General features: G+C 43.7%; 1 protein-coding gene across 10 annotated transcripts in view; it reads left to right on the forward strand.

Moving 5' to 3' along the window:
* Positions 1-16170, forward strand: part of PPP6R3 (protein phosphatase 6 regulatory subunit 3) — a 144853-nt gene that overhangs the window by 122617 nt on the left and 6066 nt on the right. For all 10 annotated transcript variants that reach the window (XM_075928324.2, XM_075928323.2, XM_075928320.2 and 7 more), the window contains one exon: positions 6821-6943. In XM_075928324.2, the coding sequence (XP_075784439.1) occupies positions 6821-6943 (123 nt within the window). The remainder of the gene's footprint in view (positions 1-6820; positions 6944-16170) is intronic.

Consider the following 16170-nt stretch of genomic DNA (forward strand, 5'->3'; position numbering starts at 1 on the left):
GAGTCCTTCCTCAAATGCTTGGGGAGCTTTCATTCATGCAGAAATTGCCCCTACTGTGCTAAAATGAGACCTAGGTCTCAGATAAGAAGCTTAAAGTGAAATTGCTCAATATTGACAGCAACAAAAGACATGGCTCTGACCCAGGATCTGGGCAGGGCTCATCATCTAATAAGGAAATCTCTAAGCCCGCTAAAAGAAGGGCATGTTCTTTACCTTAGCAACCCGTTAAGAGACAGTCTGAGGGGAAAAAAGTCCAGCTACTCAGACAAGAGCTGCCTCAGCACATTCAACCGCCCAGGTACGTCAGGCGAACAGTGTAGTAAGCCTGAAAGCACTTCAGACACTGAACCGATAGAGGCAAAGTGCCACTCTGTGCCAGCCTCAGTAAACTCGCTAATGCTGACCCCAATGACAGGTACACCGGTACCTCAGCCACTCAGGATGGCACCCAGTGAAGGGATAGAGCACTCTCTGAACGCTGCTCCCTTTTCTCAACAGTTAGGGGCTCCAGCTCTCCCTCTCACCTCTGAGGTAAATATGGGCTCCTCTCAGTTAGTGCAGCCCTCCATGTCTCAAACTCCCCATGTCACTTTCAGGGAGAGTAAAGACTTGTGCATCGATTCAACCCTTCACTCTCCTATATTGAGTGAAGATAGATATATTCATTTGCTACTCTCTGACGACTCAGATCCGTAGTCCCCCCTCTCACAAGAAGAGGGGGAGGAATATGAAGTGTTCTCACTGGAGCCCCCCCTCAACCTCAAGTGGCACTGCTACATATAGGAGCCATAGAATCTGTCCCATCTCAATTCTACAGAACAGGATTCTTTTCTCACTATTTTCTAATCCAAAAGAAATCTGATGGGTGGAGACCTATCCTGGACCTCAGATACCTAAATAGCTTAATAAAGAAACAAAGGTTTAAGATGGTTACTCTAAATACAATCATCCCAGGTCTGGAGCCGTGTGATTGGTTTTCCTCTCGACTTGCAAGATGCCTATTTTCTATCAGACCTTCTTGTAGACATTTTCTCCATTTTACTTTAGGTGCACACCATTTTCAGTACATGGTCCTGCCCTTCGGACTCTACAGCTCCAAGACGTTTTTTCCAAGATCCTAGTGGTAGTCACTGCCCACCTAAGGAGACAAGGGATCACTCTATATCCCTACCTGCATGACTGCTAGTAAAAGCAAGGTCCAGACAGGTGTGTCACCGGCATACTCTCATGGTGCTATACTGCTTCCACTCTTTAGGGCTCCCAGTGAACCACCCCAAATCGATGCTTTCTCCCTCACAGACCATTCAGTTTATTGGGGCACACCTCAATTCTGTCACAGCGAGAGCCTCCCAACAGAGCTACTCATACCGAGCACCTGGCATTATCCCTCCAGGACATGCCAATAGTCACCACTCTCGACTGCTTCCGACTGTTAGGTTTATGGCTTCCTGCAACCCTGTGGTTCCCAATGCAAGGCTATTTATGAGGTCTCCAAGGATGGCTCCTAATGCAGTACAGAGGAAACATTCATTTACTGACAAAGAGGCTAACTATGCCTCCATCAGTCAAAGCATCACTGAAATGGTGGACAGAGGTGTCCAATCTAACCACAGTCACACCCTTCCAATCCATAGAGCCCTCAGTGATTATCACCACAGATGCCTCAGTCACAGGCTGGGGCGCTCACATAGAAGGGAGAACAGTTCAAGGACTGTGGTCCCCCGCGGAATGTGCACTACGAATAAATATCTTAGAACTCAGGGCCATTCGCTTAGTGTGTCAAAAGCTGCTCCCTCAGGTGAAGGGAATACATATCCGTGTCTTCACGGACAATATGGTGTGTATGTTTTATGTAAACCGACAAGGCGGAGCACAGTCACAGCCCCTGTGCAGAGAAGCCATAGCCCTCTGACTCTCTTATGGAAAGCACCCCTACTATATGCATTCCCTCCATTTCCCCTCCTGAACAGGGTCGTCTTAAATATAAGGAGGGGACAAAGCGAAGATCATCCTCATAGCTCTGTGCTGGCCACGACAGCCTTGGTTCCCTCTGTTACTCCAGGTGACACACTGCCATCCAATCACATTACCAAAAGTTCCTTACCTGCTCTATCACTCGCAAATCAGCACACCTCACCCTCAACTCATGATGCTCCATCTAAAAGCGTGGCATCTCAATGGTTCACTGGCATAGAGCTCCAGTGCTCCCAACAAGTCCAGGAAGTTCTGCACAGCAAAGATCCTACGACAAGAAAAACAAATATCAGCAAATGGACACAATTTATACACTGGGCCTGCGAGAGCAATGTATTGCCGCAAACAGCCCCACTCCCAACAATATTGGAATACTTACTACTCCTGAAGCAGTCTAATCTCTCATTAGCCTCAGTCAGAGAGCACTTAGCAGCTGTAACAACATTCCACGTACCACTGGATGACACCACTTTGTTTGCACACCCCACGATGAAACCATTTCTGAAGGGCCTGCAAGCTCTTTACCCTGACGTGTCATCTCCACAAGAACCATGGGACCGCCACCTGGTTCTGGCAACCTTAACAAAACCGCCCTTTGAACCTATGGCCACATGCTCCTTACTCTAATTGACACTTAAAACAGCGTTCCTAGTGGCTATCTCATCGGCAAACAGAGTAAGCGAACTGGTCGCTCTCATGTCAGGTCCACCATTTACTATTTTTCTCAAAGATAGCGTGTCCATGCAGCCACGCCCAGAATTTTTACCCATGGTCCGCACGGCCTTTCACGTCAATCAAACAATACACCTACCTGTGTTTTTCCCAAAGCCCCATTCCAACGCCTTTGAAGCTCAGATGTACATGCTCGACGTCAAAAGAGCTCTTTCTTTCTACGTTAACAGAACTAAGTCATTCAGGTCCTCTCCTCACCTGTTTGTTTCCTTCGCTAACCATAACATGGGAGAGAGAAATATCATCTCAAAGACTATCCCATCGGATATCGGAGTGTATTTATACTTGCTACTCACTTAATAACTTACTTCTGCCTGCTCCAATGCAAGCACCCTGTACCAGGGCACTTGCAACCTCAATCGCATACATCATGAAAGTTCCACTGGAGGACATCTGTGCAGCAGCAACATGGTCCATGGATCCCACTTTCATGAAACACTAGTCACTCACTTGCCTCCGGTCTTTTACACACCACTAAGTTAGCTAAAGCTGTCCTGCAATCGGCATACTTATCAGATCCAAAGTCCCTACCTCTATAAGATAGACTGCTTGTAGTCACCTGACATGGAACACCCCCAGGGACGTGTCTCAAAGGAGAAGAGGAGGTTACTCACCTCCTGTAACTGATGTTCTTTGGGATGAGCGTACTTGGGGGTGCTTCACTACCCTCCCTTCCTCCTCTCTACTTAGGAAACCTAAAAAAAAGTAAGTAAACAAAATAAAATATAAAAGCAATCATGATCATCACTCTCCTCTGCCAGGTTCCGGATAGAGAAGGAACTGAAGGGAGGTGGGGGGCCGCTCATGTGCATAGCTAGTCAGGGAGTTGTCGCGCGCCACACATGTGTGGCCCCTGCTGAGGCACTACTAGCAAAACTCTGTCCAGAGGCCCTGGGACACTCTACACCTGATGTGGAGCACCCCCAGGGACGCTCATCTCAAAGAACGTCAGTTATAGGAGGTGAGTAACCTCCTCTATGTGGGAGAGATGATGGAGAAAACAGCTGTAAGCATGTTTGTTTGCAAAGACAAATACCAGAACTCCATCTTGGGCATCTGTCATCTGCTGGTTTGTTTGTTTGTTTGTTTATTTTGGGTAGGCATCGTGGGAAAAGTTCTTAAGGAAGGATTTAAAGGACTTTTCCTAGACTTTAGTAAGGCATTTGATAGTCTCACATGATATTCTTATCATTAAACTAGACAAATACAATTTAGATGGGACAACTATAAGGTGGGTGTATAACTGGCTGGATAACTGTTATCAGAGCAGTTATTAACGGTTCACAATCCTGCTGGAAAGGTATAACAAGTGGGTTTCCACAAGGGTTTGTTTTGGGACCGGTTCTGTTCAATATTTTCATCAAAGATTTAGATATCGGCATAGAGAGTACGCTTATTAAGTTTGCAGATGATGCCAAGCTGGGAGGGGTTGCAACTGCTTTGGAGGACAGGGTCATAATTCAAAATGATCTGGACAAATTGGAGAAATGGTCTGAGGTAAACAGGATGAAGTTTAATAAGGACAAATGCAGTGTGCTCCACTTAGGAAAGAACAATCAATTTCACACATACAGAATGGGAAGCAACTGTCTAGGAAAGAGTACAACAGAAAGGGACCTAGGGGTTATAGTGGACCACAAGCTAAATGAGTCAACAGTGTAATGCTGTTGCAAAAAAAGCAAATATGATTCTAGGATGCATTAACAGGTGTGTTGTGAGCAGGACACGAGAAGTCATTCTTCTGCTCTACTCTGCGCTGAGTAGGCCTCGGTTAGAGTATTGTGTCCAGTTCCGGGCACCACATTTCAAGGAAGATGTGGAGAAATTGGAGAAGGTCCTGAGAAGAGCAACAAGATTAAAGCACTAGAGAACATGACGTATGAAAGAAGACTGAAAAAACTGGGCTTGTTTAGCTTGGAAAAGAGAAGATTGAGAGGGGACATGATAGCCTTTTTCATGTATCTAAAAGGGTGTCACAAGGAGGAGGGAAGAAAAATTGTTCTTCCTGGCCTCTGAGGATAGAACAAGAAACAATGGGCTTAAACTGCAGCAAAGGAGATTTAGATTGGACATTAGGAAAAAGCTCCTGTCAGGGTGGTTAAACACTGGAATAAATTGCCTAGGGAGGTTGTGAAATCTCCATCTCTGGAGATATTTAAGAATAGGTTAGATAGATGTGTATCAGGGATGGTCTAGACAGTACTGGATACTGCCTTGAGGGCAGGTGACTGGACTTGATGACCTCTTGGGGTCCCTTCCAGTCGTAGTATTCTATGAGACTAGGATAATGGCTTTATGGACTAGTTAGGAAGGGTGTTCTTAAAGAGCAATACTAAAGAATGCATGAAAGTGCTAATGTAAGAGATTGATAAACGGGTAACAGAAGCTGACAAAGTAAGGTACTTAACGTGTGAAGGTCTGTAAAGACTAAAAGTTTGTTTCAAGAAGTGAAGAAGGAAAAGCAAGCAGACACACCCAAAAGTGGGGAAGAGATTTTGACACAGCCAGAATAATGGGCTGGGAAGATTGTCGGGGAGGAGATTGCAGTAGTCAAGACAGGCGATCCAGACAAGAATTTTAGTGGTATGTAGAAAAGGGGCAGTTATGTTTGGGAGTCAGCGTTAAGATGATTTGGACCAGGACTGGACGTTGTGCTAGTGATGAACAAAGGTAAAGTCAAAGCTGACAGCAATATTATGATGGACTTGAATGACAGGAAGGATAGTAGAAGTGTTGAGTGAGAGAAGATGGAGTAATGAGGCCTTGGGAGGAGACAGTTGGTTTTCATTATTACACGAAATGTAATGTTAATGGTAAAAACATCTAAAAGGAGATGTTGGTTTGGATGAATGAGCTTTTAGGTGCTACAGTAATACAAATAATGGATGGAGATGAGTTAGTGGTAGGGAGATGTCTATATTTGGAAGATGCAGTAGCTGCATCTGAAAGTGTCCGTGAGGTCATCTATAGATGGGATATTCAGGAAGAAAGGAAGTAGGCCATGGAAAGTATTGAGGGATGGGCTAGCTGTGTAGAGTGAAATATGGGAGTGGGAGGATCCACTGAAAGAACAATAGTAGGACAATTGGGAGAAGAGTGTCTCCCCTATTTTAAGAGAGAAAAAAGACTTCTGTTAGTCTATAAGGTGCCACAGGACTCCTTGTTGCTTTTGCAGATCCCGACTAACACGGCTACCCCTTGGATACCTGATGTCTTATGTCAGTCATGTGGGAGCCGGTTTAGAGTTTGAGAGGTGGTGTGTCAAGTTTGCACTTGAAAGCAATGAAAGATGTTTGGCTAACATTTTTGGGTCTGAACATACCCATAAGAGAGTAGCTAGAAAAAAATGTGTAACGTTGGAATGCAAATAGGAAAAGAGACAGTTTTTTAATAAACGTCACTATATATTTAATATCTCCTCTGTAGGCTTTACCAACTGTAAAGGAGTTCTCACATTTCATGTGTAATTGTATCGGAATAGAAACCCTAACGAACTATAGAAATGATGCTGTTTTCTTAAATGCGTGCTGTTCATTGTCTATCTGTTTTAGCACTATGCAACATCAGCCAGTTGTACTTTAAGCCTCGAAATGAAAAGGAGGCTTCTTTAGGAATTTTGAATGAATAGAGTGCAATACTAGTAAGTGGTTTTAACCCCCCCCCCCCCCCCAAAAAAAAAAAACTTGGTGTTGCTGATGTGCTTTTCCATGGACAAATTTAATCAATGCTAACTTTGAAAGGAACCTTAAGTCTTTTATACTTTTCTCCTTCTATTTTTTGCATACTTTTGGCTTCAGAGTGTTGAAATCTTATCGGTATGTACAGTAAAAGCTGTGATTGTTCTCACTTCAGGCACCAAGCATATTCTTTAGTCTTTTCTTGTACTAGTATATAATCATTGTTTTTCATGCATCTTTTTAAATCCAGTTTAAGTGAACATAACACTGTGTTAATGGATGTCTACAGAGTCCAGATTCCTGTGTTTGATTTCCATTCTTCGATCATAATTCAAAAACCATTTGCATGTCTGGACCCTTCCCTCAGTCTCCCACTGTTGCACGAAATTCCCTACACCCACACTGAAATTAAATTGTAACCTCTGCTTTTAATTTAGTGAGGAAGGAAAATTGTCTACCTCGCAGGATGTTTCTTGCAAATATGTGGTGGAGGAAAACCCAGAAGCTGTAGAAGAAAATCCTGCTACTCCACAGCCTGCTAGCAGCAGTCCAGAACAGAGGTAACCTTATTATAGGCTGCTACCAGCTGTTTGTTTCATGTTTCTAATAGAACTGATTCAAATATCCACAATTTCTGGTTCCAGAATCCATTTATCAGTGCTTTGTGTGAAGTGTCTTTACACACATTAATCTGTTGTTCTTTTACCTGTTTTATGTGCATTCTTATGAGTTGTATTTTTCTATTAATGTCTACTAGACTCTTGAGTTTGTAGGGGGAAAAACCCCCATTCCCTCTGAAGTATTTCATCCATATCCCTTTTACTCATGTGTGTGGTGTGCTCAGTACACTGTAGTTAAAATGAGTTGCTGTTTCCAAGGGAAGGTGGTTTTTTCCTGGATCATTTTTTATTGGTAAAAGGCAAAACTTTTGCAGTACACAACTGGTTAGCCCCAGAGCTTAGCATGACCCTCCCAGAAGTCAGAGATTTTGAGGGTGTGCCCGAGGACGGTGCCCCAGCCTACATATCAGATCCAGCCCTTCCTTTCCTTAATTGCCTCTGCCCTTTCTGGTTGGCCTGGTCCCATGTGACCTTGGATTGTTGGGTGTTGGGCATAGTTTCTTTGAGCTACACCCTGCAGTTTGCAGCCAACCACCCATTTCACCCTCCCTTCCCTGTCACTCTTCAGGAACTCCTCTCACAAGTGTGTCCTTTTTTCAGGAGGTCAAAAACCTCCTCCACCTGGAGGCATGGAAGGCAGGGAAAATTCTACTTGTGTTGCCTCCTAGTTCCAAAAGCAAAATGGGGGTGTGAGACCCATCTTGGACTTGCATCATCTCAACAAGTCCTTCAAGAGGTTCAAATTTTGCAAGGTCTTATTAGCCTCCATCATTCCCTCTCTGGTTCCAGGAAACTGGTACACTGCCCTCGATTTGAAGGACCCATACTTTTATTCTATGTTTCTGGGTCACGGGCAATTCCTCCACTTCATTTTGCGTGGGTGCCATTTTTATTTTATGGCAATGCCCTTGAGTCTCTTGTTGTGAACACTCTTGGGACCAAAGTATGTAGAGCCAGTAGCCGCTTGCCTGAGAGACTAAAGAGTCCAGATATATCTATACTTTCTTGATTAGAAAAGGCCGGTCTGTAGGCCAGGTGTGGAGGCATCTTGACCTGGTATGTTTTCCCTGCTGTGACCTAGCATATTATATGACACAAAGTCAACCCTAAACACAGTACACACAATTCATTGGAGCAGTCCTCAGTGCCATGTGTGCTAGGTTCGTCTTCCCCGAGGCTTGGTTCTGGGCCATGGGAGACTTCATTGCGAGCCTGAAAAGTGTACAACAGGGATCCACTGTTGGACATTTTTCTGCTTCGATGGTTGGAGGCCCTAGTATATGCCTTCCCCCAGCTGCTCTTTCTTCCCAAGAAAAAAAGATCTCAAAAAGATCAAACAGGACAGGGCAGTGTTAGGTCTGATGGCTTGGTAATGCATGGCTGAACATGCACCAACAGCAGCATTTGACTGAGGTGCAGCACAGTCTCTTGGAGAGTAGTAAGCCCTCCATCAGGGCAGAGTGGTGAAGTGCAAACAGTTTGCCACATGCTGTATCCATACAAAAAATTTCTTCTTGGATCACAGCCTTAATTCAGTTCTGCTATGACCAAATGAAGGTGCCGCCTCTGCAGCCTTTTTGGCCCATGTGTCTGTTCAGGATATCTGTAGAGCAGCCATCTGTCCATACCTTATATCCCCCTGTGCACTGACTCAGCCAGCCCAGAATAATACTGGCTTTGGCAGCGCAGTACTGCAAGTCTCCAAGCTATGAACTGAGCCCACCTCCTTGGATACTGTTTGTAAGTCATCTAGAATGGAATCAACATGAGCAAGCATTTGAAGAAAAAACAGTTGCCTACCTTTTGTAACTTTTTCAATATACATTGTTCATGTATGTTCAATTTCCTGCTAAGGATATGAACAAATAGCCGATAAGCTCCTGCTTATTGGGTAGCACTGTCGTCTACTCAGTCTCCCCCTGCTGCCGCACTGCCTCTTTTAAAGGGACAGAGGAGCCAGCACGCAAAGACGTTGGCTTAATCTCTGGTCCCACACTGGGTCACAGGACAACCCTCCCCTGTGCTGCCACTCTGCATTCTGAAAGGGACAGAACAGCCAGTCCCATGGGTCTCAGCACAAGCCTCCCCTTGCTGCTCTGCGTTATTAGGTACAGGGGAGTCTGTGTGCACAGATGGTGGCTCAATCCTGGTTGTCCACCTGTAGCATTCCAGCCTGACAGCCAAGGGAAGTCCCTGTTGCTATACCAGCAGAGGAGCATTCCATTCCATGCAGCCCCAGCTGGGCTGGCGGGGGACTGGGAGAGACTGGAAGTGAGAGCTGCAACTGTGCTAAGGTAGCAGGTAGAGGACAGTACACCTCAATTTCAGCCCACCTGAGGGGGGCGGGGGGAAGAGCAAAAATCTGATCTCCATTTGCACTGGGCATTACAAGAAGGGAGTGGGATTCCCTTTTGAGCCCCAGAGGGCTGGGGGCAGAGAGGGGACTGAGAGAAGAGAAAGCAAGTTCTGGCTGGACAAGAACTCCAGTAACCAGAGTGTCTTTTTAAAAAGGAATCCAAGTATTTGTAACCTGACACATCCAACTGAGCCCCAGCTCTCAGGCTACAGTGATTCCGTGACTAGGAGAGTTGTCTGTTCTCAACCATTTCTGTTGGGTTCCAGGCAAGTGACTGCCATTAGATTTTACAGTTTGTTTGGGGACAAGGACAGGCTTCAAAAGTAATTAGGGGTGCGTGCCAGGTCTTTGTTTTCTAGTGTAGTTCCTTGATTCTTCAGTGTGAGTCACACAGTGTGCCTCCTTAAAGACTAACAAGATGGTTTATTAGATGATGAGCTTTCGTGGGCCAGACCCACTTCCTCAGATCAAATAGTGGAAGAAAATAGTCACAACCATATATACCAAAGGATACAATTGTGGCCCACGAAAGCTCATCATCTAATAAACCATCTTGTTAGTCTTTAAAGTGCTACATTGTCCTGCATTTTGCTTCAGCTACCCCAGACTAACACTGCTACATTTCTATCACTATTCTACAGTGTGCCTCCGTGACTCATAAGTAAAGTAGAAGTGAGCTGTGCCCACAAAGCTCATGATCACCATCTACATGTTTTGTTAGTCTATAAAGTGCTACCGGAGCATTTGGTTTTTTTTTTCTGTAACAGACTAACTTGGCTACCCCCTGAAGCTCAAGCACAGCTGGGATTCACATTTGCAGGATGAAGACCTTATTTACATTTCATGTTTCTGAGGGGTAGCTGAGTTCGTCTGTCACTAGAAAAACTTAAACAACAAATAGTTTAGCAGCACCTTAAAGACTAACAAAACATGTATGGGTATCATGAGCTTTCATGGTTACAACCCACTTCCTGAGATGACTGGAGTATTAGAAGTCCAGGTCCAAAAATAAATGGGGGGAAAAGGGAAAAAATTGTGAATTGGATTATTCAAGTTACAAGAGGCTGATAAGAGCAATTTGAATCTCTAAGCACCGGTTGGTTCATTAAGTCATTAGGATGTGGAAGGTAGTGTGAGAGCCAGCCAATATCTTCATTCATTCCTCTCTGATAAGAATCAAACTTGTAAATGAAGTTAAGTTCTAACCCTTCCCTGTGTATTGGCTTGTGGAATTGGCCTGAAACAACACTGTGACTTTGAGATCCATGAATGAATGCCTGGGCAGGTTAAAGTGTTCTCCAACAGGTTTCTGTGTGTTGCCTTTTCAAATATCTGATTTGTGTCCATTAATTCTTTCCTGTACACACTGTCTAGTTGAGCCAATATACATGGCAGTGGGGCATTGCTAACATTTGATGGCTTAGATCACATTAGTGGATGTACAGTTAAATGAGCCCTTGATGTTGTGGTTGGGGCAAGTGATGAAGTCACTTGTGTAGATGTGTGGACAGAGTTGGCAGGGGGCTGATATACAGGGAAGGGTTGGAACTTAACTCATTTACAAGTTTGATTCTTCCTAATGACTTCACCCATTGTTTGTTTGTTTAGTTCTTATAGAGGTGAAAATTGTTCTTATCACCCTCTTGTAACTTGAACAATCCAATTCACTCCCCCTTCTCCCCTTATTTATTCTTGGGTCTGGACTTGTAATACTCCAAGAAGTGGGTTGTGCCCATAAAGCTCATGATACCATCTACATGTTTTGTTAGTCTTTGAAATGCTACCAGACTATTTGTTGTTTGTTTTCACATTACAAGGTCTTTCAAGCTGGGAAGCAATCTCCGCTGCAGTGTGTGTGCTCTGTTTCCTTTGGAGGGAGGGAAAGGTTACCTAGTTGCCTACTGTGACTTTCTTTGTGAAATTCAGGGAAACCAAGAAAGTGTTGCCTTTTTTCCCCCAGGGCTCTGGTCTTCAGCATTTGCAGTGTGTAGGTCTAACACAGTGGTCCCCAACCTTTGCCGGGCACCAAGAGCCGTGCGCCTGGGGGCGGGGCCGCCTCCAAGAGCCGCGCGCCCGGGGCCAGCCCCCCCCCCCCAAGTGCCAAGCGCCCGGGGCGCGAGCGGCCAATTCGCGGCGCTCACCATGCGCCCGGGGCTGGCTCCGGCACCATGCATGCGCCACATGCCCAGGGCCAGGCCAGCCCCGAGCACTTGGCGGGCGCACACGAATGCCCCCGCGGGCACCGTGTTGGGGACCACTAGTCTAACGCATTGAACAAACCTGCTCTCGCTGCTGGCTCCCCTGTCCCTTGTGCACAAGGCAGCGGAGGGGAGAGAGGGGAGCAGGGGGGGAGGATTTATGCTGAGACCTGTGGGATGAGCTGCTCTGTCCCTTTCAGAATGCAGAATGGCAGCGCGGGGGATGGTTGTCCTGAGACCTTGTGGGGGACCAGAAATTGAGCCAGTGTCTTTGCGTGCTTGCTCCTCTGTCTCTTTAAGATTGCAGAGCGGCAGCTGTGAGTTGTGGTGAGAACCAGCCTAAGCTGGAAGTTAATGTGTTAACTGCCCTCCCTTAACTAGTCGAGTAGTCAATGGAAATTCCACCAACTACTCGATTCGCAAATTAATCGCCATTTAAGATCCCTATTTTCTGCCCTCCTCCACATAGAATTGCTGGCAAAGAGGAACTGAGAGAGGACATGGGGCCAGCAGCATCAAATATATATACCTCACGGAAGTGTCACTCCTGGGGTGCCACAGTCAAGACCTGATACTCTAAATCTATTCCAGCCCACCTCGTCCCCATATGTTCCATGATGCAATACAAACCATGAAAATGACAAATGTGATCTGTTAAGTAATAGGATGAAAAGAATCTTAAGTGCCTCATAGTCAATATAACTGCAGACAAAAAGCTTGTCAGTTTACTACAGAAGCAGATAAACCCATTGGCTACGTCTACACTGGCCCCTTTTCTGAAAGGGGCATGCTAATTTTAAACTTCAGAATAGGGAAATCCGCGGGGGATTTAAATATCCCCCGCGGGATTTAAATAAAGATGTCCACCGCTTTTTCCGGCTTGTAGAAAAGCCGGAAAAGAGCGTCTAGACTGGCCCGATTCTCTGGAATAAAGCCCTGTTCCGGAGGATCTCTTATTCCTACTTCAAAGCGGTGTCGGACATCTTTATTTAAATCCCGCGGGGGATATTTAAATCCCCCGTGGATTTCCCTATTCTGAAGTTTAAAATTAGCATGCCCCTTTCAGAAAAGGGGCCAGTGTAGACGCAGCCATTGCATATAATAATGTTGGAATCCCACAGGTTCACCATCCTTGATTGCCACAGATTCCATGTTGATAATGCCAAGGATGCATTTTGTTCTCCGAACCCACAATGGTGCCCAAACTATTTACACTCTGGGCAAGGAAGGAAAAAGTACAAGACTAGCTAAAAAGCAAATAAAAGTTATAGACTCATAGACTTTAAGGTCAGAAGGGACCATTATGATCATCTAGTCTGACCCCCTGCACAGTACTGGCCACAGAATCTTACCCACCCCTCCTAGAACAATCCTCTCCCCTATATCTCAGATATTGAAGCCTTCAAAGTTGGAAGCTTAGGTAACTTATCTGCTCTCCTTTGGTGTCAGAACTGTATAGCAGTAGTGGCGAGCTTTGAGAGTAGTGGCTTCTTTCTCCCTCACATTGCTGAGGTTTGCTAGCCATGTAATCCTCAGAGAAAGAAGGTTCTGATTTGCTTGTTGTTGCTCTTTATAATTACTTTTAAATAGGAAAAACTTAAAGAATGAATAATCTAGCAGCACTGTAAAGACTAACAAAACGTGTAGATGGTACCATTAAAAGTCTTGAATCTGGAATTTTAATGCTCCATTCATCTGAAGAAGTGGGTGGTACCCACGAAAGCTCATGGTACCATCTACATGTTTTGTTAGTCTTTACAGTGCTGCTAGACTATTTGTACTTAGTCATTCAGCCAGAGTTTTGATATATAAATATTTTAACTCATTAAATGAGTGTTGTTTTTTCATAGACTTTAAAACATTAGTAGAACATGTAATTTCTGCATTTGCCACAGTCACCAGAAACTGGCTGCAGCTTTCATATATAATATATAGACACCCTCATGTACATTATATAAAACCTCAAATGTGCATTCTTTTTTATAAAATATATGTTCCTATTGATTAGCTTTTTTCTGCACAAGAAAATTGTGAGACAAATTTATGAAAATAAACGCTGTTCATGTGTCTTCTGGTTCGAGACTTGTTTCTCGTTGTGCATATTTTAATAGTGATATTACTAAATCTGAATTTTTTTAATATTATTTTTCCCATCTCTTGTGATTTGGGGCATGAACTTTTATAAGACACAGTTGGAAAAAAATCTGCTTAAATATTGATATATTTCACTTTTAAATTGTGGTGGGAAACACTGAAATCCATTATTTCCCACAGCCTCATTTTCTGACAGTTACCTTTTATAAATACTTTATATAAGAAGAGTAACACATGAAGAGTTTTTTTAATACCCTGCTATAGGTTTTTTTAATACCTCAGTTATCTGATGTTTGCAAACACCCTTAGTAGATAAAATGTTCAAAACTTTTAAGGTAAACAATTGGAAATCAAAGAAATGTAAAAGTTGTAAATACCGTAATACTCAAGTGCTCCATTTAAAGAAAAAGAAAAGTCTTGCTGTGCATATCAGATATTTGCCAAGATGTACAGTATTTGCCTTAGAATGAAGAATTACTACTATAAACCAGAAGAGGGCTCTCAAAGCTAGCAATTCTTTTCATTGTTCCTGATTTCAATAAATGTTATGTTTTTAGAAATCCTTTGTTTTTTGCTTGACAAATCTTAAAATGGGCAGAGAAAGTATTTTAAAATAAGAGAAAATATTTTAAAATAAGGTGGCTGTCACAGTAGATTTTTACCAGATTCCTCATAAGTTCAATATAAATATGCAGATAGACCCGTCCCCGCTTTTGGGGCTCCATGCATGTATGATTTGTAGGAGTCCCAAAGGTAAGTCTTGGCTCCCAAGCTAATAGACAGGTTTGTGCTAGGAGTCCCAAAGTGCCCCAAAAGGTCCCAGTGGTGAGTTTACTTCAGACAGTTAGTAAAGGAGTTCACTGCTACAGTTGTGATGGCTGTATAGAACAGACTCTTGCTACCCTAGCGTCTTTCTTTTTTATATATCAGGTTTTTCCTGAAAAGTTGATAATTTTCTGTCTAGTGCTGTTTGTCTCTGATCTAATATATATATTTTTTTAAAAAGTGTTTTTAGTGATTGGCAGCCAAAGACTTAGCTAGGGGACTCCTGCTGGTCATGTGCATGTAGAGCACGGACCCAAGAGTGTGGCTTCTCTGTGATTGTACACCATCAGAGAACAAGCATTCCAGGTAATTTTTCTTTGTGTGCAGTTCAGAATATCTTTTCTTAAAAAAAAAAAAAATCTTGACGTGCACCAGTGAATTAGCTTGTTGCACTGGATGAAAGTGGAGTTGGGTTTCCTTTAAGTACATGTTCAGTTTAGAAACAGGTGGTGTTGCTTAGAATCATATGAAGAGTTCCCTTCCATTTGTATTGCCTGAACTAGCTGGGAGAGAGTTTTCACTAAAACTGTTCAACATAATAATGAGCATATTTATATTGCTCTTTGCTTTTCACTTTTTCCCGCCTTCCCCCAAGTGTTCCTGATGCTTTCATGGTAAAAGACTGAATGAGATTCAGAATGCTCTTAAAGTAGCAGCACCTAGATTAGATTAGCACCCAGGGCAATTTTTTAAAAACATCGCATTTATTTATTTTCCTGACTCTGCAAATATTTACTTGTATATACAAAAATTGATATGCGATGTACTTAAGTATTATTTTCAGCAAGCTGACACTACTATATGTAGTACAGAATAAGAAGAGGAACTCCCTAAAGAAAATAGTAACACACTTTGTGAGAAGATGTTAAACTTTAAAATATTACTATCACAAGGTGTATTCCATCACTGACTCAAATGTGTTGTATTTTGTTAGAGACCAAATATAGCTCGATTAGCTGTGATTACTTCATTGGTCATCTTCATTAAAGTGCTGAATGTAATCAGTAAGTGGGAATAGTTAAATGGCAAGAACTTTGTTAATGAAGATTTAAGGTTACTCAGTAAATTGCTTGTGCTTTTCAGAATGTTGAGTTAAGGAAAACTCAGACTTCTGACAACAAGGAAATAAGGTTGCAGGGGCATTTATTTAAGCTAACTCTGCCAGCTGCAGTAGGCAGCAGAGCAGTAGCCACTGCAAATTATTTGCATGGACTCCACCTGCACTCCATGCATCTGTTGAACAGTCTACTGTATATTTCAGGGTATGTCTACACTACCCTCCTAGTTCGAACTAGGAGGGTAATGTATGCATACCGCACTTGCTAATGAAGCCCGGGATTTGAATTTCCCGGGCTTCATTAGCATAAGCGGGGAGCCGCCATTTTTAAATCCCCGCTGCTTCGAACCCCGTGTAGCGCGGCTACACGGGGCTCGAACTAGGTAGTTCGGACTAGGGTGCCTATTCCGAACTACCGGTACACCTCGTTTCACGAGGAGTACCGGTAGTTCGGAATAGGACCCTAGTCCGAACTACCTAGTTCGAGCCCCGTGTAGCCGCGCTACACGGGGTTCGAAGCAGCGGGGATTTAAAAATGGCGGCTCCCCGCTTATGCTAATGAAGCCCGGGAAATTCAAATCCCGGGCTTCATTAGCAAGTGCGGTATGCATACATTACCCCGCTAGTTCGAACTAGC

Source organism: Pelodiscus sinensis, chromosome 5 (genome assembly GCF_052426305.1).
Source record: "Pelodiscus sinensis isolate ZL-2025 chromosome 5, ASM5242630v1, whole genome shotgun sequence".
NCBI classification, from domain to species: domain Eukaryota; kingdom Metazoa; phylum Chordata; order Testudines; family Trionychidae; genus Pelodiscus; species Pelodiscus sinensis.